The sequence below is a fragment of the Capricornis sumatraensis genome, chromosome 1 (genome assembly GCF_032405125.1).
Source record: "Capricornis sumatraensis isolate serow.1 chromosome 1, serow.2, whole genome shotgun sequence".
Lineage (NCBI taxonomy): Eukaryota > Metazoa > Chordata > Mammalia > Artiodactyla > Bovidae > Capricornis > Capricornis sumatraensis.
In genome coordinates this window covers 254,458,312-254,485,307 of record NC_091069.1, presented here as the reverse complement: position 1 = coordinate 254,485,307, position 26,996 = coordinate 254,458,312, and the positions used below count along the sequence as shown (strand labels likewise).

Here is a 26,996-nt window from a genome sequence, read left to right as displayed (position 1 = left end):
AAATGTACTGACACATCTGCAACAAAAAAATCCAACTTTTCAATCTCTTCATGGTTTACTTTATATTACAAACTTTGTGCCACCGTTAGATGATATATTAATTTCACTTCTTTACATACATTGAGGAAGAAACATAAAATCAGACCTAAATATATTACAAGGCATTTCAGGGAGTTGTTTTTTGTTGGCCACCAAAAAAAAAAAAAAGATCTGAAATTTACTTTCGAAATTGAGATAGACTTGTTTAGAACCACTATCCTGGCTCCTTTTCCATTTTCAGTATATCCTGGCCTTTCTCAAGGTCTCAGTAAATGGCTTACACAAATTCTCTGGTCCAAGGTTAACATTCCAGATGTTCCAAAAAGTCATGTTCAACACATTCTTCGAGTTGTTTCAAGACCCTTGGGTTATCGGCGACAGGAAACTCCATGAGTGGAGGAGGGCCTTGGGTGTCGGCGGGCAGTCGACTTTGGGTTTTAAAAGCACAGTTTAGAGTCCCAAAGAAGGGCATCAGTTGCCTAACGCTGGAAAGAGAACGCTGGCGCAGCAGAGGGAACTCGGTCTTCATGCCGATCTCATCTGAGCTGCTGATTTCCTGCAGAAAACCAACGACGACATGCTAAGGGTTAGAGAGGCCTATGCAGGCGGTGAAAGCTAAGACACGAGTCCTCTAGGAAAACTCCCTGTCTGCTCTGACGGCAGCAGCGTCAACTCGAATCCCATGTCCCCACTGCCGTCTTCCACCCGATTTCGCTGTGAGCCATCCTGCTGGGGCCCCTGCCACCCCTCCTGCAGGCCCTTCCTCTGAGTCACGGAGGGACTCTGCGGGCACGTCTCCTTCTACAGCAGGGGTCCCCAACCTGTGGTCTATTCAGGAACAGGGCTGCAAAGCAGGAGGTGAGCAGTGGAACAAGATGAGATTACAGAGTAGACTGGACATTAGCAACACACTTCGGGTGTCCCTGTCTCCCATGACTCCCAGCTGGGACATCAGGTTGCAGGAAAACAAGCTCAGGGCTCCCAGTGATGCTGCTTTATGGTGAGTTGGATCATTATTTCATTATCACAATGTAACGATAAAAGAAATAAAGTGCACAATAAAGGTAATGAAACCACCCTGAAACCACACCCCCAACCCATCCCAGCTCCCTGGTCCGTGGAAAGAGTGCCTCCCACAAAACCACCTCCTGATGCTGAAGAAGTTGTGGACCGCTGTTCTGTAGGACTGTGTCCACCCAGGAGGCTTTGCCTCTTAGCATCCGGGATGAGAAAGTGACATACAAACGCTAAGACAAAGATGAAATGTATAACCCTCTCCAAGTCTGAACACTTAAGAGGCATTTTGAACACCGTTCAAAGTCATTGAAATCAAATGGCATATGAAGTACTTCACTCACCCCCTGAGCCCATCCCCCTCCACCACAAATACAAATTTTGTAAAAAGGAAAACAATTACCCCATATTTTAATTTTAGAAGTTCCAGAATCCTGACAGTGTGGGGCTTGCATTCTTGGTGATCCTCCTCTAAATCTGAGGAGAAGGCAGGGCTTTCTGTGTCCACTTCGGGAACAAATGCCCACCTGTAACTGGAGGAAGAGAATCCGAGGTCAGGCACGTGGGCTCAGAGCCCATGCAAAAGTTTTCAAATAGCTTCTCTGAGATGTAATTCACGTACCACACAGTTCACTCATTTAAAGTGTGCTATTCAGGACTTCCCTAGTGGTTCAGTGGCTAAGACTCCACGCTCCCAGTGTCGGGAATGTGGGTTCAATCCCTGGTAGGGGAACTAGATCCCACATGCCTCAGCTTAAGAGTTCACACGCTGCAACTAAACACTTCGCGTGCTGCAACTAAGACCCAGGACAGCCCAAAATACAAATAAATAAAAAGTAGATTGCACCATTCCATAGCTTTCGGTATATTCACAGAATTGTACCTCCATCACCATCCATCGTGATCAACTTTAGGATATTTTAAAAGCCCAAATGGCATCGCTGCTCCCTTTAGTGCTCACCCCTCAATCCACTCCGACTATCCCTCAATCTCCTCCCTCAATCCACTCCTCAATCGAGGCCACCACTAAACCACTTTCTGTCTGTACAGGTCTTTTTTATTCTGGACATTTCATATAAATTAAAATCATGGTTGTACATGATTACATTCCAACCAATGTACTACATGGCTGTTTGTACCTGGCTTCTCTCACTTAACCTACCATCGTCAAGGCGCGCCCATGCTCTACCACGTGCCGACACTTCCATCTCTTTGTGTTGTAGACTACAGCACTGTCTGGACACACCATATGTTATTTATCTGCTTGTCAATTGATGAACATTTAGGTTTTCTCTACTTTTTGCCTATTATGATTAGTGCTGCTATGCATATTCACGTACATTGGAATTCACTTAAAGAAAAAAAAAAAACTTTCTTTTTTAGAGCAGTTTTAGGTTCATCCAAATTGAGCAGCAAGTATGGAGGTTTCCCATCTGCCCCCGGCCCGCTCCCTGCTAGGCTGAGCCTCCCTGTCAACACTCCCACTGGAAGGGTACATCTGTTACAATCGATGAACTGACACTGACTCCCCATCCTCACCCCAAGTCCAGAGTTAAGCTTAGGGTTCACTCTTGGAGCTGCATCTTCCACTGGCTTGGACAAGTGTGTAATGACACGTGTCCACAGTATGGTGGACACACAATCACACATAGTTATCTCACTGACCTGAAAATCCTGTGCCCTGCCTCCCTCTCCACTCCTGGGACACACTCATCTGTTTACTGTCTTTACAGTTTTGTCCTTTAGATCATCATGTAGTTGAAAACATATGGTACGTAGCCATTTCAGACTGGCTTCTTTCATTCTGTGTTTCTAACCATAAACATTTCTACATAATTCCTCTCTTTAGGGCAACAGGACAGAGAGAAGTGGCATCTGGGGCCAGGCATGAAATGAAACATACGAGCGGCCGTGTTAAGCCCACAGGAAATGTGAACCAACAGGGGCAGAGTGAACTGGAGAGAGCGTGTTCCATTTAGTTAATTAAAAACAAAGAGACCCCCCCAAAAAAAAAAAAAAGAAAATACACAAATGCAGTGAGGATCACCAGTGCAGGACTCTGTTTTATAAGCACCCAATAGCAAAACCCACTGAAACACACACGAACAGAAACCCATCCGTAAACACCACTGTGAGCCAAATTCACCAAACCACAGATGTTGCGAGTAATCTGAAACTGAGTATTCTGAGCAGGCTCCTCAGCCACTGGTAACCCACATGGTGTACAGGAAAGAACAAGTGAAAGTGCTGACGAGGAAAGAAAAGTCACCTCCTTCAAAGAGGACATGTGGTCTCCTATGACTTACATTTGAAATAACGGCATCTTGTCAGGTGGAAAAGAAAGTGCTGTGTCTAGGAATTTGCAAGCTGATAAATAGAGGACCAGCTCGCTCTGGGGTATCTCCCCCACCGACTGTCCGTTTCCATCAGAGGCTGCAACTTTCGTTCTGTTGATTTTGTTGCTGTTTCTATAAATTAACAAAGAAACTCTTGTTAGAAATTCATTCACATCCACTGTAGTCCTTTTGCCTATGAAAGGTCCATAAGAAGGTTTTTTCCTTTTGAAAAATGGTCAGAATAGCTGGTCCCCTTCACAACTACTTCAAGAAAATGGTGTTTAGGATGAGCTAACCCTACATCATAAATTGATGTCCACAGTCTGGATCTAAAAAAAAAAAAATCAAACCAAAAAAAATACAGTGATGTCCATTAACCCTCACATATGTGCACAGACTCATACACTACTTACCTCAATGATTCATTGTCCTTTTGCAGCTCTTCTTCAAGCTGTATGAATGCCTGAATCTTAAAAAAAAAAAAGTGAATTCAAGTTACTATTTGAGAGAGGTTAAATCTAGCTTAATGTTTACAATTTGTATGTCCATAAAAAATAGCAAATAAAACAAAAGGAATCAAAAATACGAAAAGAAAACCTACAAAATGGGAAAAAAATATTTGCAAACCAAATACAGTAAGGGATAACATCCAAAATACTTAAAGAACTCATACAACTCAATAACGAAAAAGCAAAGAATCAAATAAAAAATGGGCAGAGGACTTGAACTGACATTTTTCCAAAGAAGACATAGGAATGGCCAACAGGCACATGGAAAGATGCTCAACATCACTAATCATCAAGGAAACGCAAATCGAAACCACGATGAGACATCACCTCACACCCATTAGAACTGCTGTCATCCAACGGGCGAGATTACAAATGTTGGTGAGGATGTGGAGAAAAGGGAATCCTTGTGCACTGCTGGTGGGATTATAAACTGGTACAGTCACTGAGGAAAACAGCAGAACGGCTCCTCAAAACATTAAAAATAGAACTGCCGTATGCTCCACGAAACCCACTTCTGGGACTATGCTCCAAGAAATGAAAATATTCTCAAAGAGATATGTGCACCCCCATATTCAAGGCAGCATTATTTACCAGGCTGGCCAAAAAGTTCGTTCAGCTTTTTCTGTGACGTTGGAAGAAACTGAATGAACTTTTTGGTCAACTCGATACAGTAGCCAAGACATGGAAACATCCTGAGTGTCTAGCAACAAATAAATGGATTAAGAAACTGTCTCATATATATATATATATGAATATACACACATATATGTATGTATACACACACACACATGCATATGTATATATGTTTACACATATATGCACATATATATATGCATATGTGTGCACACACACATACACGCATATGTATGTATGTATGAGAATACACACACACAGTAGAATTATTCAGTATGAAAAGGAGGAATCTTGCCATTGGCACATCTGCAGTAATTTGGAAGGACTCTGAGGGCATTACACTATGTAAAATAAGGCAGAAGAGAAAGACAAATACTGTATGATCTCACTTATAAGGGGAAACTAAGAAACACAACAAAGCAAAACCAAACCAAACTCACAGAAGAGATCAGAGGAAGGGGGTGGGAGGAGGGAAAATTGAATGAAGGTGGTCAAAAGGTACAAATGTCGATTTATAAGACATGTTATTACTAGGGATAATGCAGGATGTGACAACTGCAGTCAAAGCTGCCGTAAGTCACAGGTGAACGTAAAGAAAGTAAATCCTGAGTTGTCATCACAAGGAAAAAAGTCTTTTCTTTTGGATCCGTATGAGATGATGGATGCTAACTGAATGTGATAAGGGTCTCATGATATACTTCAGTCAAATCATTATGTGTTACACTTTAAACTTATATGCCGCTGCATGACACTTATATCTCATTAAAAGTGGGAAAAGCTCAGTTTAAAAAATAGCAAATAGTGAGTTCTATGGTGGTCCAGTGGTTAAGACTTCAATGCTTTCACTGCTGGGTTCAATCTTTGGCTGGGGAAGTCAGATCCCAAAAGCCACGTGGGATGGCCAAAAAAAAAAAAAAGCAAATAATATCAAATTAATTTAAATAACTACAGTTGAGAGTCAACTATGATTAGAGGATAAAATATCTCTACTTAACCAAGAGCTGACCATGCACTTGAATGAAAATTTTACAGATCAAATTAGATTGAAAATTTTACAGATCAAATTAGATATACAGGAAAGGATACATTATTCCTGAAAATGCATTTTAAAAAGCTCCAATTTTACCTCAAAAATAAAGTATTTGCACTTACCAATTCAGAGACCATTATTGGCCACAGTGAAGTCAAATGTTGGGGAGATATTCTTAGCAGCAAAACTCTGAAAAAAAGAAACATCTGAGCAGCAACTGAGGATGTCTGTCCCACTCTGAGATTGTCTGTCAGGCGTTCTAAGGAAAGAAGATTTTTGAGATGTCATACAAATGAGGAATTTGGAGCTTCTCACTAGACAAAGGAAAAACACAACTGCAATTGCTCTGACATTTGACAACAACTATAGGTGAGCTGGGTGTTGGGAGAATGGTGTTGCTCTCCATGTTTGCCCACAGCCCTCTTCTTTGTGAGGCATAGCAGTTCATGGTCTTTGCTAAAGAAGTAAACCGAGGGTCTCTTATTCCCCTGCTACAGCTGAGTAGGAAGGAGGGCATCAACTTCTGGCTCAAGCCAGAAATCCACTGCATCATCAATGAGCGTGTAAATGATGTTGATGGTTTTTTCTAATTCTTAATTTTTGGTCATGCTGTCTAGCTTGCGGGATCTTAGTTCCCTGACCTGGGGTCAGACCTGTGCCCCCTGCAGTAGAAGCATGGAGTCCTAACTGCTGGACCTCCAGGGAAGTCCTGTAAATGTTCTTCTAAGCATATGAAGTACCATATGTACAAACTGTAAGATCACATAGGTTGGTTGGCAGATGACACTGTATTTTGGGGGTGAGGAGTGACAAGTGAAGTGAGTAAATAAAAGAATTATTCAGTTAAGTTTAGATTTGATGACTATGACAAAAACTTCAATTCCTGCAGGAAAAAAAAAAGTTGAGTGAAACGCTCTAGTCCCCAAGTCTTCCCCATTTCTCCATTGAAATAATTGCTTATAGAATATGATTCTTCTCATAATTTAAGGTTTCTGAGGAATATGACAAATTGCCATGGCAAACAGCTGAACTATGGTCATGCTGGTTAAGATTCACTGGAGTACATTAGTAATAAACTTCTCTTAAAATCATATAATATTCTTTCTTCCTGAGTATTTAAGCTATGTTAGACAGTAAAAGCAAAAAGTTTATCTCTTATGGTTCCAGTACGAAAAGGTAGTATTTCAGACAACTATACCACATGGGAGAAAAGAAGAGCATCCTAAATGATGTAAAATGTTGAAACAAGTATATACATTCTATGTTCACTGCAATCCCTATAGCGACCACTGCAAAAAACTTTAAAAAGAGACACATCTCCAAACCCACTTTAAATACATCAAAATAGAATGCTGAAAAAATGTTCAAGTAACCTCAGGAAAATAGAAAAAGGCAAACAAAGGAATGAAAAATAAAGAACAAACAGAAAATAAATAAAAAGCCATAATATATCCTGCTGCTGCTGCTAAGTCGCTTCAGTCGTGTCCGACTCTGTGTGACTCCATAGATGGCAGCCCACCAGGCTCCCCCGTCCCTGGGATTCTCCAGGCAAGAACACTGGAGTGGGCTGCCATTTCCTTTTCCAAAGCATGAAAGTGAAAAGTGAAAGTGAAGTCGCTTAGTCATGTCCGACTCCTAGCGACCCCATGGACTGCAGCCTACCAGGCTCCTCCATCCATGGGGTTTTCCAGGCAAGAGTACTGGGGTGGGGTGCCATTGCCTTCTCTGTAATATATCCTGACATGGCAGTAATTACATTAAAGGTGAACTGTCTAAATCCACTAGTTAAGAGAGAGAGATTGGTTGAATAGATTAAAGAAATGACCTACTTGTATGCTTTCTTACACAAAACTCACTTCAAATATATTAGTAGGTTAAAGGTAAAAGGATGGGAAAAGACACACTGGGCAAACATTTTAAGAAAGCTGGAGTGGCACTATTAACACAGAATGGACTTCAGAGCAGAGCAAAGCACCAGGGTCAAAGAGGGACACTGCAGAGTGAAAGGTCAATTCAGCAGGAAGACATAACATTCCTAAATGCCTGTGTACCAAACCACAGAGGTCTAAATTACAAGAAGAAAGAACTACCAGAACTCAAGGAAAAATAACTTCTGACAACTGTAGCTGAGGTTCAAGATCCCTACCCCATGATGGATAGAAGCCTTAGGAAAATAAACAGTCAAGGAAGGATATAGAAGAATTGAGCAATACCATCAGCCTGCAGGATCTAAAAACACTTGCAGAACACTCCGCTCAACACAGCAGAATGCATCTCATTAACTGCTCGTGGAACATTCACCAAGACTGCTTAATGACCCAGGACAAAATCTAACTTCAACAAATTTAAATTCTACAAAGAATTTTCTCTGACCACGTGTGTGTGCTTAGTCACTCAATCGTGTTTGACTCTTTGTGACCCCATGGACTGTAGCCTGCCAGACTCCTCTGTCCATGAAGATTCTCCAGGCAAGATTCTCCAGGGTTGCCATGCCCTCCTCCAGGGGATCTTCCCAACCCAGGGATCAAACCCAGGTCTCCTGCATTGCAGGTGGATTCTTTACCGTCTGAGCCATCAGGGAAGCCCACTCTGACCATAATGGACTCAAACTGGAAATTAATTATAGAAGAACAACTGGAAACACTTGGAAATTAACAAACTTCTATTAATAAATAAGATATGGGCTGAAGAGGAGGCATCAAAGCAAATAAAACATATAAAGCAATGAATGAAAATTAAAAGATTATCAGATTTTGTGGGGTATAGTTAAAGTAATGAGAAGGAAATGTATAGCACTAAATGCTTACATTATAAAAGAAGAAAGCACCCAATTCTACAATTCAAGCCTCTATCTTACGAGACTTGGAGAAGGAAATGGCAACCTACTCCAGTATTCTTGCCTGGAGAATCCCATGGACAGAGGAGCCTGGCAGGCTACAGTCCATGGGGTCGCAAGAGTTGGACACGACTTAGTGACTAAACCACCACCACCACCACCTAAAAGCAAGGACAAAGAAGGGCATGATAAAGAGCAGACATAAATGAAATTGCAAACAAAACAAAAATAATACACAAAAAAATTCAAACTAAAGTTTGGTAATTTGAAAAGAACAATAAAACTGATAAACTTCTAGAAACACTAACCCCCAAAAAGAGAAGGTAAATTACCAATACCAGGAATGAAACAAAGGTTATCTCTATAGGCATCAAAAGGATAATGACACTTGAATTACTGTTTAAATGAGGACGCAAAATGGTACATCCACTCTGAAAAACAGTTTGGCAGTTTCATAGAGAGTTTCTTAAGAGTTTCTTAGAGAGTTAGATGACAAAGGTCCATCTAGTCAAAGCTATGGTTTTTCCAGTGGTCATGTTTGGATGTGAGAGTTGGACTATAAAGAAAGCTGAACACTGAAGAATCGATGCTTTTGAACTGTGGTTTTGTAGAAGACTCTTGAGAGTCCCTTGGACTGCAAGGAGATCCAACCAGTCCATCCTAAAGGAAACCAGTCCTGAATATTCATTGGAAGGACCAGTGCTGAAGCTGAAACTCTAATACTTTGGCTACCTGATTCAAAGAACTGACTCATTTGAAAAGACCCTGATGCTGGGAAAGACTGAAGGTGGGAGGAGAAGGGGACGACAGAGGATGAGATGGCTGGATGGCATCACCAACTTGATGGACATGAGTTTGAGTAAGCTCCGGGAGTTGGTGAGGGACAGAGAGCCCTGGTGTGCTGTAGTCCATGGGGTCGCAAAGAGTCAAACACGACTGAGCGACTGAACTGAACTAGAGAGTTAAACACACATTTACCACAGGACCCTGTAATCAAACCCTTGTGTAGAGAAATGACAATTTACAACCACACAAAAATGGTACAAGCATGCTTATCATAGAGGCTTTATTTCTAATAACCCCAAACTGGAACAACACAAATGTCCTCCAGTTAAATGGATAAATGAACTGTGAAACATCCATAAAATGCAGTATTATTACTCATTAAAAAAGAGCAAACCTTGATACACCCATGAACCTACTTGCCTCTGGATGGATCTCAGAGGCATTGTACTGAATGAAAAAGCTATTCTCAAAAGGTGACATGCTGCACGATTCTATTTATACAATATTCTCAATGTGACAAATCAAAGTGATGGAGAACAGGTGAGCGCTTTCCAAGGGTCAGGGCTGGGTAGAGGGTGTGTCTCTATAAAGAAGTAAGTGGCTTGATGCTGGGAAAGATCGAAGGCAGGCGAAGAAAGGGACCAGAGAGGATGAGATGGTTGTATGGCATCACCAACTCAGTGGACATGAGTTTGGGTAAACTCCAGGAGTTGGTGATGGACAGGGAGGCCTGGCGTGCTGCAGTTCATGAGGTTGCAAAGAGTCAGACACAACTGAGCGACTGACCTGAAATGAGTGGCTTGAGGGCATCGCTTAGTGGTGAGGGAAGAGTTCTATGTCCTAGCTGTGGTGCTGTCCATAAGAATTTGTAGAGGAGATTCATTCACAGAACTGGACATACACACAAACATACACAAGAAGAATGCATTGTAGAAACTGGTGAGATCTGAACAAAGTCTCTAGTTGAGTTGCGGTAATATTCCCATGTCAATTTTTGGTCTTGATGAGGGACTATGCTTATGTGAGATGTTACCACGGGGAAAGCTGAACAAATGGTACCCAGGAACACTAGGTACTATTGGTACAACTTCTTGTGAGTCTTAATCTATTTAAAGAAAAAACAGATTTTAAAAAAGTGGTTTGTACAAATAGGGCATATTTTGTATTGATACTTCAAATCAAAATTAAACTCATGAGATTATCCTTCAGTCCAGATGATCTATTTTAGAATCTCTAATACGCCTTTCTTGGCTGAGCAGTAAACCTTACAGGCTTAAGGAGTCCTTGTGAGCAGACAGAGGAGACAGCCCTGAGCCAGAACCGTGCACCGCTGTCAAGGTTGCAGAATCACATTTTAGGCTGACCAGGTAATCTCGCTGAGCCCGCTTCCTATCTGTGAAACTCACCTGCCTCAAAGGGTGCCGCCTGAAGACCACAGCCTACTGTTGGGAGCCAGAGAGCTCAGACTCCAGTCCAGGTTTTGCCAGGTAGTGGCAATACAACTTTACAGAGGTACTGATCCCCCTGAGCATCGGTGTCCTGATGTAAAAATGGAGCTAACATGGGACAACGAGGGAGACTTAAAAGATGGGAGGGACTTCAGGAGACCTGGAAGGAGCCGCCCTCATCAGTTAAAGGGCATGGAGTGTTGCCTCGGAGTCTTTCTGATCCCTTCGTCAAGGGCCTTTCTAGGGGGTGATGACTGTCTTCCTTTAATTCTAGACAAGCAGCATTTGGTCATCCTTTCCATTAAAAATAATAATTGCTTTGAGCTCATTTACAGATTCTTCTGAGGTCAATGTAAAATTTATGTCATGAGGAGCCAAGATATACGGCGTTATTTAGCTCCACACTCCATGCACAATGATTGCCCTCACCCAGGGCTGCTTGATGGTGGTCAGTCAGGGGGAAAGGACCCCAGAGGGGACCCCAGAGGAGAGACACCAGGCCTTCCCTATTCCTGCCTCTTCTGATCAGGCCTTGACTATCCACCATAGTGTGCAATTATTTAGAACCTTCTGGATCGTCTACTCCCTTAACCTCATGGCTCCAGAGGCTATTCAGTGACCCAAGACTGTCAGAGAATACTCTGAAACCCACCACTCCAGCACTGCCAGGGAGTTCCACTCTATTTTTTCAAACAGGTAGTATTTAAAAAAAAAAAAAAACCACCCTTGAATTATCCAAAGTGGAGGGTATTTATTTGGAGAAACTCCTCTTCCTCCAAGGGCTCCCAAACCATTTCCTACTTAAAGTCAGCACGAAGGTGACCTTCATACACAGATAAGAAAGTAAAAGTGAAGTCGCTCAGTCGTGTCCGACTCTTTGAGACCCCATGGACTGTAGCCCACCAGGCTTCTCCATCCATGGGATTTTCCAGGCAAAAGTACCGGAGTGGGTTGCCATTTTCCTTCTCCAGGGGAATCTTCCCGACCCAGGGATCGAACCCGGGTCTCCTGCATTGTAGGCAGATGCTTTACCCTCTGAGCCACCAGGGAAGCCCCATATACATATATGCCATATATAAAAGTACCATATATAATGTATATACTATTCTGTGGCCCCTACTTCCCTCCCCCTCTCATGATCTCTCAGAAATGGAATATTTACATCCTGCCGTGGTCAGACCCTCCACGCCGCTGGTTAAGGAAGGCCACTGTCTGTGTTCTTGTTCTGCACACTGAACAGTGTCTCTTCAGCCCTCTGGGGCTCAGCTCAGGGTTTAGGAGAGCATCTGATGGGAGAGAAGGTGGGCTGCCCAGTGCACTGGCCCCTGCGCTCTGCTTCTGGGACAGGGGGCTTGACGCTGCCCTTTCAGGCCCCTGTCCCGTGGCCAGGTGTGTAAAGCACCATCCCAGATGCTGCCCATGAACCACAGGAAATGGGGTTCCTGTCATTCTTCCTCCCTCCCAAATCCTGTAAGGATGCCACGAAATTCAGCTCTGACTCTGTTCTGAGCTGAAGGCTTTAGGGGGCTGCCATCATCTTCATGGGCATTCCTGGTCACCCTCTGATCTCATCAGCCTGTTAGTACTTTGAGTAAGGACATGTCCTATCTGAATATCCGCTTTCACACATCGTAGGCATTCAGGATGTTACGGCATGAACATCTCCATGATGCGCTTGACATTGCGGATGTTATGTCAGCTGAAGTATAAAATGGTATTTTTTATTATTGCCAGTGTAAAACACTATCATAGTTAATATCTGGGAAAGCTGTTAATGTTTTGGTCTAAAATCATTAAGACCTTTCAAATGGTTAATCAAGCAGGGACGTGGGCTGAGAACTAGTAGTACTAATATTTAGGAAAAGCATATACTTCGTGAACTGACAGATATTTATACGAAATTTTTTTAGGAAGGCAGCGTTAAGAGACCTATTGCATAATTCTACGTGGAACAACCTGAATACCCTTCCACTGGTGACCGGGCAAACAACTCACAGAATGGAACACTGTAGAGGAACAAACAAAAAGGAGTAACTCTGGGTAAGTGCAATAGCATGAATGACTCTCAAACACAAAAGAAGCCAGACTCAAAGGCTCTACACTGTCTAATCACATTCACATTTATAAGATATTCTGGGAAAAGTGAAACTATGTGAGCAGAAAGCAGATTTAGTGGTTGATGGGGTCAGGGGCGGAGATGACTTCTGAGCGGCAAGAGCGAACTTTCAGGGGTGATGGAAATGTTCTGTATTTTGACTGTAGTGGTGATTACATGACTGTGTGTTTATCAAAATTCACAGAACTGTACAGCCAGAAGGGTGACGTCTACTGTATGTAAGGTGTCAGTCACTCAGCCTTTCTGACTCTGAGCGACCCCACAGACTGTAGCCCACCAGGCTCCTCTGTCGATGGAATTCTCCAGGAAAGAACACTGGAGTGGGTAGCCATTCCCTTCTCTGGGGATCTTCTGGACGGAAGGACTGACCCTGGGCCTCCTGCACTGCAGGTGGATTTTTACCATCGGAGCCACTAGGGGAAGTCATCCTTACTGTATGTAAATTACACCTTAATAAACCTGCCCCTGCCCCCAAATGACTGACATCATCATAGGGTTAGTACTTAGAAAACTGTTTTTACACTAGTACTCATGATATTTAACATGATCTTGAAAGATGTTTTTTTTACTTCATTGTATCTTGTTTAGGCTCTAAGTCTTAAGAAAAACACATTTCTATTTGAGAATTCTTTCATGTTTTGGAGGAAGGTGAACTAGAATGTTCATCTTAACATTTCATGAGGAGGGGAAAAAAAAAACCCTTCAAAGTCATGTGTAATATCCGCATTCATTTTTTTAAAAAGGATTTTTGATGTTGACTGTTTTTAAAGTCTTTATTGAATCTCTTGGGCTTCCCAGGTGGCTCAGTAGGTAAAGAACCTGCCTGCAATGCAGGAGATGCCGGAGATGTGGGATTAATTCCTGGGTTAGGAAGATCCCCAGGAGGAGGGCGTGGCAACCCACTCCAGTATTCTTGCCTGGAGAATCCCTGAGGACAGAGGAGCCTGCTGGGCTGCAGTCCATGGGGTCGCAGAGAGTTGGACACGCCTGAAGCAACTGAGCACAGCACAGCGTTGAATTTGTTCCAGTATTGCTTCTGCTTTATGTTTCGGTTTTTTGGCCTGGAGAGATGTGGGATCTTAGTTCCCCAACCAGGGACTGAACCCCCACCCCCTGCTCTGGAAGGTGAAGTCTTCACCAGTGGACCACAAGGGAAGCCCCAGTCATTCATTTCTGAGGCAGATAAAGGATACTGATAGGGTAAAGGAGAGAAAAACTGCTAAGGAAAAAAGGCACTCCTCCACAGTCTTGCTCCTTCACTAGCCTCCGTTAGGACTGCACCCTCCAAGTATCTGAACTGCAGGAGGGACTGAGCAGGGGACAGTGACGAAGAAACACGGCCAGACTTTAAACAATGACCCAATAAAGACTAACAGCATTATGCTGCTAAGTCGCTTCAGTCATGTCCGACTCCCGTGAGACCCCACAGATGGCAGCCCACCAGGCTCCCCCATCCCTGGGATTCTCCAGGCAAGAACACTAGAGTGGGCTGCCATTTCCTGCTCCAGTGCATGAAAGTGAAAAGTGAAAGTGAAGTCGCTCAGTCATGCCCGACTCTAGCGACCCCATGGACTGCAGCCCACCAGGCTCCTCCGTCCATGGGATTTTCCAGGTAAAAGTACTGGAGTGGGGTGCCATTGCCTTCTCTGAACAGCATTATAGTAGCTGATTCCTAAAACAAAGTTCCCGATTTGCCAAAGTCCTTCTACGATCGCCCCTGCGGCACGCTCGTCTAACGCTGGCCCATTCTGCCAGCACGTGCTGTGGGCCCCTCTGGTCTCCAGCCTGGGCCTGTCTGTGAGGGGAGGGGGCTTGGGGGAAGGGCGGGCCTTCTTACCTTGGATTAGAGGAAGGTAAAGGTGGTACTGATCAAGTTCTCCACTGAAGACAGCGAAAGCCTGGCGCTTTAGCAGCATGGCTTTCTGCTCAAAACTGGAGAACAGCTTTAAAGAACTGCTCTGCATGTCTGGAATAAATACAGCAAGTAAGTTTCACTTAGTGAGAAACCCACAATGATAGGTAAGTGATGAGAAATTCACACAAGTGTTCATTCCTATCTTCCCTGGTGGAATATGGTCTTGATTAAGGGCATGTAGCTATTATCCAAATATTTAAAATTTATAGAATTATTTATTTCCTGAGTGATACTTAATGATAGGGTATTTGAAGACAATATCCGGTATAGGAAAGTACTCCTAACAAATTATGGTCACCTTATCATTGCTTTCAAAAGTATTTTCTCCACTATAAAAATGCAAAAATGGTGGTTAGAGGCATTCTTGTCAACTGACTGGAACTAGGAAGGTTCATTCATGGAGTCCCGGCAAATCCTATGCACCACATTATAGTTTGTGGCTGAAACTGCACCATAAAATGTTTGAGTCACATTCTGAAATACGTGGTAAAAGCTCATTATGACCAAAAGGCATCGGTCCTTTAAAGCATGACTTATGTGGCCACTAACACAGGAAAACTTACTCATTAGATCTTTAAACATTGTTTTCTCATGAGTCAGGAGATGGTCAATAATGGACTTCCAGCTGGATATTTAAAAAAAAAAAGGCAAAGTTAAATATGCAAAGGGTGACAGCCCAATCAAAAATATCAAAGAAAAACAACATGTCCCTTTAAGATTAAAAACTGCTTTCTGAAAAGTTAGTGAAAGGGATGAATTAGGAGAAACTAAGCAGAAGCTCTTCATTTATAACCTTCATATAGGGAGTAAATAACATACGAAGGAATGAATAATTCCCAGACCACCATAAAAGCAAGCATTTGTGTCAAAGTCCTTTGGCTTGTATCAAAAAAAAGAAAGTCGCTCAGTTGTGTGAGCTCCTTTGTCCAAGGAATTCTCCAGGCGAGAATACTGGAGTGGGTTGTCATTCCCTTCTCCAGGGGATCTTTCCAACCCAGGGATCGAACCTGGGTCTCCTTCACTGCAGGCGGAATCCTCTACCATCTCAATCAAAAGGCTTTTGCAAGGGTTGCCCTTAAATGTATTTGCACAGATGAAGTCCATACACTTGTATTGAGGAAGAGCAGTGGGGGTCCCGAAGACAAATACCACTAGTTTTCATGAGAGCCTCCCACACTGCAACAGGATTACAGGGTGAAAGTCGCTCAGTCATGTCCAGCTCTTCGAGACCCCAGGGACTATACAGTCCATAGGATTCTTCAGGCCAGAATACTGGAGTGAGTGGACGTTCCCTTCTCCAGGGGATCTTCCCAACCCAGGGATTGAACCCAGGTCTCTGGTATTGCAGGCGGATTCTTTACCAGCTGAGCCACCAGGGAAGCCCAAGAATACTGGAGTGGGTAGCCTGTCCCTTCTCCAATGGATCTGACCGACCCAGGGTGAAAGCCAAGGTCAAAGAAGCTGACCAGTCTCTACCTTGACCCCTGCTGTTAATGAAGACATGTTCAGCCAAGCCACGGGCAGAGTTACGAGTGGTTCTGCTGACCTCCAAGTAGAAAGTGCAGTCAGTTCAGCCTGATTCTACGCATCTCTGCTGCCCGCGCAGAGCCTGGTGGCTGCATGGTCTCAGCGAGGACTCGTGGAGTGTAAGCCCAGAAGTAGGGGGAGGGACCCCGGAGGGTCACCACAGAGCCCTGACGTCTCAGTGCTGGTCCAGCATCTTGTGATTACAAGACAGAGCAGCACTAGGCCAAGTACTGCTGGAACCCCTTGTTATGCTCTTTAGGAATAATAATTCTTCTCTTGATTATTAAAAAAAAAAAAGGGGGAGGCACCAGTGTCATTTTCAAAAGACTTCAATTCCTTCCCTGGAAATACACCGTTAACCTGTGAGGGATGTCCTAAGATTTGGGATGATAATAGCTAGCTCTGCTCCCCATTTCAGGAATGCGAACTAATTATAGAAACCCACACACTTTGCCACTTGATGGTTCCCGGCCCGTTTTTTAAATCAGGATGGCGTTTCTTACTGCACACAAGATGTGTCCATCTGGAAGAAGGCCGGATCCAAGAATAACTCCAGGGCTTCTTTCTTCCAGGCTCGTTTGGTATAGGCATAACCGCTCAGAGAACTCAGCAGCTGGGCGCCCGCCCGGAAGCTGGGGGCGTTATAGGCGCTGCAAGGGGGGGGAAGGGTAAAGGGTCAAGGTCAGAGGCCGTGAGAGCAGCCCTGTTGGATGCACTTCCCATTAGCCATCTTCCCACACCTGGGCAGGAGTGGCCGGGTTTGGGGGGGTTACAGAGGTGTGGCGGCCGTACCTGTGATTGCGCAGGTAAGGGAAAACATAGTGGAGCAAACGTGAGATCAAGGGCACCGCTTTCTCCTTCTCATCACTTCGGTAAACCATGTCCAGGAGCGACGCCAGGACCTAGGAGAACCGGAATTGGAAAACAGGACTCTCCTAAAGGAAGTGGCAATGTGGGCACATACAGCCTAGCAGGACACCCCCACCGGGCAGCCGGAGGCCCAGGCTGGCTTACCGGCTCAGCCAGGACGGTGCAGCCCGAGCCCCCAGTCTCTAAGAATGGACGCGCCCCCGTGAAGCCTCGTTCCCCTGACGGGGATGACGAGGCAGACATGTACTTACCTCTGCCAGGAGGGACAAGGCCTGCACGCTATACACCGAGGGTGCAGAGGCGGGCACCATCGCTGAGGTGGCCGTGGCAGCATCTGCTGAGAGAGGCATTTGTGTTTTAACCGTGATGGATGGGGGATGTGCCCGCTGGCCCAGTGGTTAGGATGCTGCGATCTCACTGCTGGGGCCAGGGGTCCCAGCTCCCTAGTCAGGGAGCTAAGATCTCGCAGGCTGAACAGCCAAAAAAGAAAAAAAAAAACCTCAAGATGGACTGGTCACCATTTATGCCCCGAAAGCATCACATGAACGTGAGTCACGAGTCTCCACCTTTCACGCTGATCACGCGTGTAAGTATGAGTCACATAGTCTTCTCTTCTCACGTGTTCAGTTTCAGCAACTGAGAACCTTTGTTTAGCACCAGCTCACCATCTTCCTCCCTGCTTCTCTTCCCATCATCATTCTTGCAACTTCAACATCCCCTCGGGTGGTGCCTCGGTCACCCTGGCCTCTGAGCCGCTCTTTTCAGCGATCTTTTTATTTTGCTGCAGCTCAGCCAGCCACTGCACCCTCACACAGTGGTCGTGCCAGTTTCCCAAATCTCCATCTCTGGCCTCCTGTCGTAACCGTGTCTTATTTCACCTGCTCACTTATTCTTAGAATGCTGTGATGACAGCTTTCTCCAGCCCCTGCAATTCCCTATCTTAATTAGCCATCAACCCCCTAGGTCTTCACGTCTCTTCCTCCCCACCCATAACCGTGGTCCATCAGCCACCTTGAGAGCATCCTTCATTCTTTTTCTCCTCTCTCTCTCCTGAAGCACTCACTCAGAGGCATGCAAAGCTTGGCTAAACCCAGTGATTGCCTAGTTCTGCACAGCAAAATGCTCTGGAGAAAATCAAACCACTATGAAATAGATCTCACTCTATTTCATGACCATGAACCTCAAAAAACACCTGATGCTACTAGATACCCCTCCCCAGGTATCTCCACGCTATGCTGGCTTCCTCACTCTCCAACTGAATCCACCTCCTCCCTCCAGAGCCACCACTATGCGCGCCTTCTCAGGAGCAGCCTCGCTTCATATTTCATTCAGAAAATGAATGTAAACAAATGCGAACTCCCTCAGTTTGGCCCCACGCGTTATTAATCTAGAACACTGATATCCATGTTCTCTGCCTTGTCTGTTTGATAGACATGTTCCTGGCTCTTGTCAAAGAACAGTAATTCCATTTACCATGTTAATCCTGGCCCTTTGGCTGTCAAGACCCTGATGCTGGGAAAGACTGAGGGCAGGAGAAGAAGGGGACGACAGAGGATGAGATGGCTGGATGGCATCACAGACTCGATGGACATGAGTTTGAGTAAACTCCAGGAGTTGGTGATGGACAGGGAGGCCTGGCGTGCTGCAGTCCACAGGGTCGCAAAGAGTCAGACATGACTGAGCGACTGAATGGATGGCCATCAAAAACGTCACTTTCTAACTATCCTTTCACCTTCTGGGACTTTCCTGGTGGCTTAGACGGTAAAAAGCGTCTGCCTACAATGCAGGAGACCTGGGTTCGACCCCTGGGTTGGGAAGATCCTCTGGAGAAGGAAATGGCAAGCCACTCCAGTACTTCTGACTGGAAAATCCCATGGACGGTGGAGCTTGGTAGGCTGTAGTCCATGGGGTCGCAAAGAGTCGGACATGGCTGAGCGACTTCACTTTCACTTTTCACCTTCTGATATTGACTCCTACCGCTCTGCTGCACTGTTCCATCACCATACAAATATGCTTAGATGAACTCTAACTGAGAAATAAGCCAAATAAACGGTATTCTTTGGTCCTTAGTACTATTCATTACGGCTTCCCTGATGGCTCAAGTGGTACAGAGTCCACCTGCAGTGCGGGGAACGCGGGTTTGATCCCTGGGTCAGGATGATCCCTGGAGGAGGAAATGGCAACCCACTCCAGTATTCTTGCCTGGAGACTCCCGTGGACAGAGGAGCCTCTCGAAGAATTACATTGGCAAGTGGGGAAGGCAGCATAGCGCCGAGGAACATTGCGGGGGTGGGGGCGGTTCTCTATGGGAACCTTTGTAGCTCAGTTGGTAAGGAACGTGCCTGCAATGCAGGAGACCCGGGTCCGATTCCTGTGTCGGGAAGATGCCCTGGAGAAGGAAATGGCAACCCACTCCAGTATCCTAGCCTGGAGAATCTTCTGGACAGAAGAGCCTGGCAGACTATAGTCCATGGGGTCACAAAGGGTCAGACATGACTTAGCAACTAAACCACCACCACCGCTCTATGGGAGGGTTAGCACATAGGCTGTAGTCCACAGGGTCTCAAAGAGCCTGACACCACTGAGCACGCATTCACTACTTCATTCCTGTCCTGCTGATGATTAAGCCTCAGCAGGTTATCGACACCCACTGCCAGGTCCTTCTCATCTCAGCCCTTTATCCCCCCGACCCCAGCATGCCATGACCCCTAGCCGGGTCCAGAGAGCCTGCGTCCTTATCTCACACTGCTTCTCAGCAGCCTTCTACCACACGCCTCCTCCCTCCTTCTGGAAACACTCTCCTTCATAGTTTCCATAACTTGATGTTTTCTCGGTTTCTCAACCTACCCCAGTGACCTTTCCCAACTCTTTCCCAGACCATCTCAAGATTTAATATGGCCATGCAAACCCAGGCTCTATTTCCCTCCCCCGAGACGTTCCTGCTGCAGTCTTCTCCATCGCGGGCAGCTGTTTAAACCAGAACCCGAAGTCGCCCTTGAGTGCCTTTCGGTGACTCTCACGTCCCAGTCCATCAGCAGCTTCCGGGGACCCTGCCCTCCCACCAGCCCACACCTTCTAGCGTCCGTGCCTCTGATTCAGTGTCAGTTGTGCCCGAAGCAACCACGAGAGGTTTCTGTCTGAACCTCTGGTTTCTGTTCTGGGTTGCTGCGGCCCATGTTGCTCCCAGCTGCCACACTGATGTTTTCTGAAAACTCAGTCTGATCCTGTCACTGCTCCAAACGCTTGAATGGCTTCCCGCAGCAAGCGGGCAGACGGCCAAGCCCCGAGGCGAGCTCAGCCTCGAGCCCCATGGCCCTCCTCCCCCGCGCTCTCCAGGACCTCGCCTGACTACCCGGTAGGCTCCCAGCGGGCTGGTCTCGAGGTTTCTCAGTCTCAGCCCACTCCCACCCCAAGGGTTTTCCATTCCCACCCCCACCCGCCCTGGGGAGCGCCTCCTTAGGTCTCTGCATGCTCGCCCTCATATTTATGGCTGTGCTGGGTCTTTGCTGCTGTGCACGGATTTTCTCTAGCTGCTGCAACTGGAGGTTCCTCCCTGTTGTGGTGGGCTTCCCTGGTGGCTCACATGATCCAACTGCCTGCCAGGGAGGAGACCTGGGTTCGATCCTTGGGTCTGGAAGATCCCCTGGAGGAGGGCATGGCAACCCACTCCAGTGTTCTTGCCTGGAGAAATCCATGGACAGAGCCTGGCGGGCTACAGCCCATGGGGTCACAAAGGGTCAGACATGACTGAGACACTAACACTTCTCGCTTCGTTGCAAGCGTGCAGGCTTGGGCAGCTGTGGTGCACCAGCTTAGTTGTCCTGAGGCAGGTGGGCTCTTAAGCTCCCTGACCAGGGATGGAATCCTTGTCCCCTGCACTGGCAGACGGACACTCAACCACTGGACCACTAAGAAGTCCCCACCCACCCCACTTTATCTTTCCTTTCTCTGCACAACTGTCACTTCCGTGGGGACATGTTCTGTAATATCTAAAGTGAACCCTGCCCCACTCCCATTAAAAAAAAAAAAAAATATATATATATATATATATAAATTTGGAATGACTTTGCATTTCCAGAAGAACTGAAAGATACCTTTGTTAATTTACTCTGGACCATCACCTTCCGTGTCACCCCCCATGACAGCAGAGGCCCTGCTCGTTCTGTTTGCTGCTGGAGCACCAGCGTCTAGAACACGATGCGTAACAAACACGCAAGATGGAAGACCCTGCATGTCTGCTCCATGCATAAAGACTCCAAGCCGAAAAAAATCATCATTTGAGGCCTCATTCTGTTTCATGCTTGATATGGACAGGGTGCATCCTTAGTTTGTTCAAGACTGAAATAAAAAATAGTTATGATCCAGAGACTCTTTTGATACTCTGCTGCTGCTACTGCTAAGTCGCTTCAGTCGTGTTCGACTCTGTGCGACCCCAGAGACGGCAGCCCACCAGGCTTCCCCGTCCCTGGGATTCTCCAGGCAAGAACACTGGAGTGGGTTGCCACTGCCTTCTCCAATGCATGAAACTGAAAAGTGAAAGTGAAGTTGCTCAGTCGTGTCCGACTCCTAGCAACCCCGTGCACTGCAGCCTACCAGGCTCCTCCGTCCATGGGATTTTCCAGGCAAGAGTACCAGAGTGGGGTGCCACTGCCTTCTCTGTTTGATACTCTACAGTTTGCTAATTAGCTCAGCTCAGTTCAGTCACTCTGTCGTGTCCGACTCTTTGCGACCCTATGGACTGCAGCACGTCAGGCCTCCCTGTCCATCACCAACTCCCGGAGTTTACCCAAATTGCTCCTTAAGAAGCCTCCAAGTCACTTTCTGCTTTGAAATTCTATGATTTTTTTTTTTCTTTTTACGCTGCATTGTAGGGTCTTGGTTCCCCAACCAGGGATCAGACCCATGTGCCCTGAATTGGGAGCACTGAATCTTAACCACTGAACCAAAGGAAGTCCTGTGATTTCTTTTCTTAAATAAAAAATCAGATAATTATTTTACTACATTACTGTCTTGAGGTTAAATCTAACGACGGCACAAAAGTCAGGCCCTGTTACATTTGACACAGTTCAGCTGAGCTGTTGCTGGCTGTTCAGTCGCTCAGTCATGTCTGACTCTCTGTGGCCCCACAGATTGCAGCAACACCAGGATTAAAGAGGCAGTTTAATCCTTACACCGCAAACTACGGCAGAGTAACTGAGGGCAAAGGAGTCAAGGAGAGGCACAGACTCTCGTTCCCTGGAACCACACCTATAATCACAGCCACAGCCTGAGAAAACGTAATTGTTGGTTTACGTTAGCAAATGATAGTATACTAGCTACAGGATCTTCAATACATAGTAAAGCGTAATTATTTTTCTTAAGTAAACCGCAAAGCTAGCTGTCAAATAAATACGGTGGAAGTGATGGAATGGGGTACCATGGTTTAAACATCTGTTGGACGCCATCCCTTCTCCTCCTGGGAAGAGAAGCCCCTCTTGGGTGGGAGACCGCTTCTCGGGGCTCCAAGATATGAGCCCTTCCTGCCCGCTACTGGGCCAGCCGCAGACCAGGGAAGAACCAACCAGAACGCCCGCACAAGATTTGATGAACTGCGTCTGAGCATCTGGTTCCCACTCTGCCCTCAAAACCAGACACGGAGAGGACGCGTGGGCATTCCACGCGTGTGAGCCAGAACACCTTGTGCCGCTGTGTTTCTGTTCTCCTGAAGTGGGTTTTTGCTACTTGCAAGAGAAAAGAGCCCAGATTTCTTGGCATGCCGTCCTTTGTACATTAAACCCCACGAATTCAGTTTTGTTTCTGCTGCTATAACAACTGCTAACGATAATGATCGAGGTCACATCAAAATAGGAGGGAAAATAGAGGTGAAAGTTAAGTGAAAGTCACTCAGTCATGTCTAACTCTTTGCGACCCCATGACTGTGCAGCCCATGGAATTCTCCAGGCCGGAATACTGGAGTGGGTAGACTTTCCCTTCTCCAGGGGATTCTCCCAACCCAGGGATTGTACCCAGGTCTCCTGCATTGCAGGAGGATTCTTTACCAGCTGAGCCACCAGGGAAGCCCAAGAATACTGGAGTGGGTAGCCTATCCCTCCTCCAGTGGATTTTCCTGACCCAGGAATTAAACCGGGGTCTCCTGCATTACAGGTGGATTCTTTACCAGCTGAGCTCTCAGGAGAGCCTGATTTTCTTGTCTAGTGCTGAGCAGTGTGGGGACTGAGCATAGTGTCTCTGTGTTAAATAATACTGAGAACTTGCAACAATAATTATTAATACTCGCTCCAAGATAGGCCTAATGCTGAAAGAAAGACTAAACCAACTAAAGCGCGTCACTTATCAAAACAAGCAACGTGTTCATGAAGATTCACTTCTGCCCCCGCCTAGCACTGTGCCCACCAGTGCAGAGGTATCTGATCACTAACTCCACTCAGTACCCACCTTGAAACATCTGCTACAGACAACTCGACCTATGCCCCACAGCCCCCTACCATTGTCCCCAAGTGTCCCCTGTTGAGACATTCTTCTGATTCAGCCAAGTGTCTCCCTTGCTGCAGCGGACCCAATAACCTGAGATGATCCTGACTGATAGATTCATCTGGTGGTCTTTAGTGCACCAGCAACTGACAGTCTACACTGTGGCATTTAATTCAGACCCCTCAGGGGTTTCTGGCTGGTCAGTGGTCCTCCAAATAAACAGATGAGTCTCCTTTGAGAGTCTCTCGATCATTTGCTAGGAAGTTATAACTAATAATAAATAAGGCTGGGGTGTGCGTACTGTGTGTGACTGCCGTGATAAAATCTTAATGACCTAGGCAATGACCAAATACAAGGATCTCTGGAAGGCAGGCCAGAAATGAAATACATCAACTGCTTAACAACAGTGAGCTGGTTTACTACGTTTTCTTTCCACGGCTCCATAAAAACAAAACAACAAAAAAACACATATGCATTCTCCCTATTCTTTACCTCACAAAGATTTCTACCACTGAGTCCATGCAAATTATCTTGGGAAGTTATTTCCCAGGACACTCATCTAGGCTCACGGATGGCTGAACACAGTAGCATGGGTCACTTGGGATCCTTCCAGTGGAATTCTACTGTTCATTTTACTACAACTTATGTTTATGATACTACAACTTATTTTGTAAGAAGCAAAGCCAGACGACTTTTAACGCAGAGAGAGACCCGCTACCTGGAAGCAGGCATTACTTTCTGAGCCATGTACACCTACCGTGCAAGTCTTCCTCAGCATCAGATTCTTCTAGAGAGATCTGAGGCTGGGCCTTCACTTCCAAATTCCTGCTCAGCCAACTGGTTTGTTCTAAGGAAGACCCAGCAATGTTCCCAACAGCTTCCAGAATTTTTTGAGTGACTTCCTGAGAGGAACCGAGAGAAACGAAGAAAGGAAGTTAAAAGAGTCTAAGTGCCTAAGACAGCACCATCGACAGAAACATAATGCAAGTCACAGCTATGAAGCATATAGGTAATGAAGTCTTCGAGGATCTACCTGAAAAGAAGAAACAAGTTCACAGTGTGTAACTCGATACATCCAAAGTAGTACCAACATATAACCGATATAAAATATCAACATATAACCAATATAAAATTATTCGTGAGATTCGGCATTCTTCTTTGGGCTAAGTCTTTTAAACCTGATGTGTGTTTTATGCTTACGGTACATTCAGTTCAGGCAAACCACGTTACAAGGGCTCAGCAGCCATACGTTGAGCTGTGGCTGCTCTACGGTCAATAGGTAAAACGGATACACAGGAAGTCACAGCGGTCAATGCATTTGGCAGGTTCGATTCCTGGTTTCTTTAGGACCACGGGTTCTTACTAGAAATGCACCTTTGACGAACATGGCCAGAAACAAAACTGAGTAAGTTCAAACTGACTTGAGGGTGAAGAGCATAGGAGTGCTCTCAGTACAGAATCTGGCAAGAAGCCCGGACACAAGTGGAGATGCAGAGCAGGTATCATGGGGTATCATCAGCTAAGAAGGGCTGCATGTCCCTGACACGTGAGCAGTCCTGGGTCTGCTGTGAGTGCAGCAGGTGTGTTCAGGCATGAAGCAAGAGTACGTCCCTCCCTGGTGGGAGGGACGGGGGAGCGCACCCGGGCAGAGGGGCGGGGGTGGACGCTGGCAGCAAGGGAGATTGCGGAAGGACGGATGGATCTGGGGTTGATGGCGCTAAGCAAAACCAGGCAGAGAAAGACACACGTCAGATGGTAACACTGACATGTGGAATCTATGATACGACACGACAGAACCTACCTAGGAAACAGAAAGCAGACTCACAGACACACAGGACAGACTTGTGGCTGCTAAGGGGGAAGGGACGCAGGAAGGAGAGAGCAGGAGGCTGGGGTTAGCAGATGCAAACTATCATATATATGGGATGGACAGACGACGAGGCCCCACTGTAGAGCAGAGGGGAACTGTATTCAATATCCTGCGATAAACCATAATGGGAAATAAGAGGAGAAAGAATGCACATGCGTGTATAACTGAGTCACTCTGTACAGCAGGCATTAACACGGCACTGCTTACGCTTCACGGAGGAGGCAATGGCACCCCACTCCAGTACTCTTGCCTGGCAAATCCCATGGACGGAGGAGCCTGGCAGGCTGCAGTGCATGGGGTCGCTAGGAGTCGGACACAACTCATCGACTTCACTTTCACTTTTATGCATTGGAGAAGGAAATGGCAACCCACTCCAGTGTTCTTGCCTGGAGAATCCCAGGGATGAGGGAGCCTGGTGGGCTGCCGTCTCTGGGGTCACACAGAGTCGGACACGACTGAAGCGACTTAGTAGCAGCAGCAGCAGCTTACGCTTCAATAAAATAAATAAGAAAAAAACATCAAGACAAGGGGTTGAGGACTTGAGAGGCTGCCACTTCGAGGGCAGTGAGCAGATGGGGAAGTCAGGGTGCCTGGAAGCAGTAGGAAGGGGTCACTGTCTGGAGGGCTGGGACCCTCTGTGGTGGATGCAGGGGCCCATCGAGCTCCTCCAGCGGCCTTAGTGGCCATGGCCAAAGCTCGGCCTGGCGGACTGGAAGGGGACAGGGCCATGGCAGGCCACGGACCGCACGAGGTGGAGCGTTTCCAGCTTGGCATAGGAAGTGTTGACCGTGGGCTGGGCTGCAGTACGTGCGCTGGGATGGCTCTTTCCCCTCTACCAGGGGAGCCAAACGAGTCACTGGGCTTTACGCAGAACTCCAGAGCTTCAGGGTCTCACAAACGCCAGGGGTCACAACAGGGAGCGGCAGTATCGCCAAGGCCGTGAGATACACAGCACGGTTTAATGACCTTGACTCAAGGGAAGGAAATGCAAGGGGACATATGTAAACGTGTAGCTGAATTCACCATGCTCTACAGCGGAAACTAACTCAACACGGTGAGGCAACCACATGCCAACAACAACAACAAAAATAAATGAATGAAGGGCACTGAAAAAGAAGTTAAGGCCTTGACTCGAAAAGCTCCTCACCCGACGATTATAAAGGTTATATAACATACTGATTTTTCTCACTCCTTTGTTACTTCTACTTATTGGCTGGGTTTCTACTCAAAGATTTTCCGTCTCCGGTGGCTGAGCTTTACTTCTGCTTTTCAGTGCTTTTGAAGTTTCCCATGAGTCTGAATTGCTTTAAAAAGAAGGGGGGAGGGTTCTAAGGAAGGGAATCTGTGCATAAAGATTGAGCTGAAGAGTTAGCCTGCACACATCGGGGTCCAGGTGGAAGCGAGCAAACTGCAAGGTGGACGGCGCAAGGCTGACATGAGAACCGTCATCCGGAGACTCTATCGAGTCCTCTGAAGACAGTGATGCAGGGAGTCAGATGTGGGAACACGTGTAAACCTAAGATCTGGTTCTGCCCCATGTTTAATGTTTATCATCTCTACTGAGACTGTCTGAAGGCGGGGGCGGGGAGCCATGCT

The 26,996-nt window shown here is 46.2% G+C and overlaps 1 protein-coding gene across 1 annotated transcript in view; it reads right to left on the bottom strand.

Annotated features, from left to right (window-relative positions):
• Positions 1-202: 202 nt before the first annotated feature.
• Positions 203-26,996, bottom strand: part of DOP1B (DOP1 leucine zipper like protein B) — a 123,671-nt gene continuing 96,877 nt past the window's right edge. The window contains exons 26-36 of the mRNA XM_068973230.1: positions 24,288-24,432; positions 17,311-17,393; positions 16,982-17,091; positions 16,693-16,839; positions 15,226-15,287; positions 14,585-14,713; positions 5,684-5,820; positions 3,803-3,858; positions 3,360-3,521; positions 1,457-1,586; positions 203-595 (exon numbers count right to left, since the gene is read on the bottom strand). Of these exons, the coding sequence (XP_068829331.1) occupies positions 341-595; positions 1,457-1,586; positions 3,360-3,521; positions 3,803-3,858; positions 5,684-5,820; positions 14,585-14,713; positions 15,226-15,287; positions 16,693-16,839; positions 16,982-17,091; positions 17,311-17,393; positions 24,288-24,432 (1,416 nt within the window). The 3' untranslated portion in view covers positions 203-340. The remainder of the gene's footprint in view (positions 596-1,456; positions 1,587-3,359; positions 3,522-3,802; positions 3,859-5,683; positions 5,821-14,584; positions 14,714-15,225; positions 15,288-16,692; positions 16,840-16,981; positions 17,092-17,310; positions 17,394-24,287; positions 24,433-26,996) is intronic.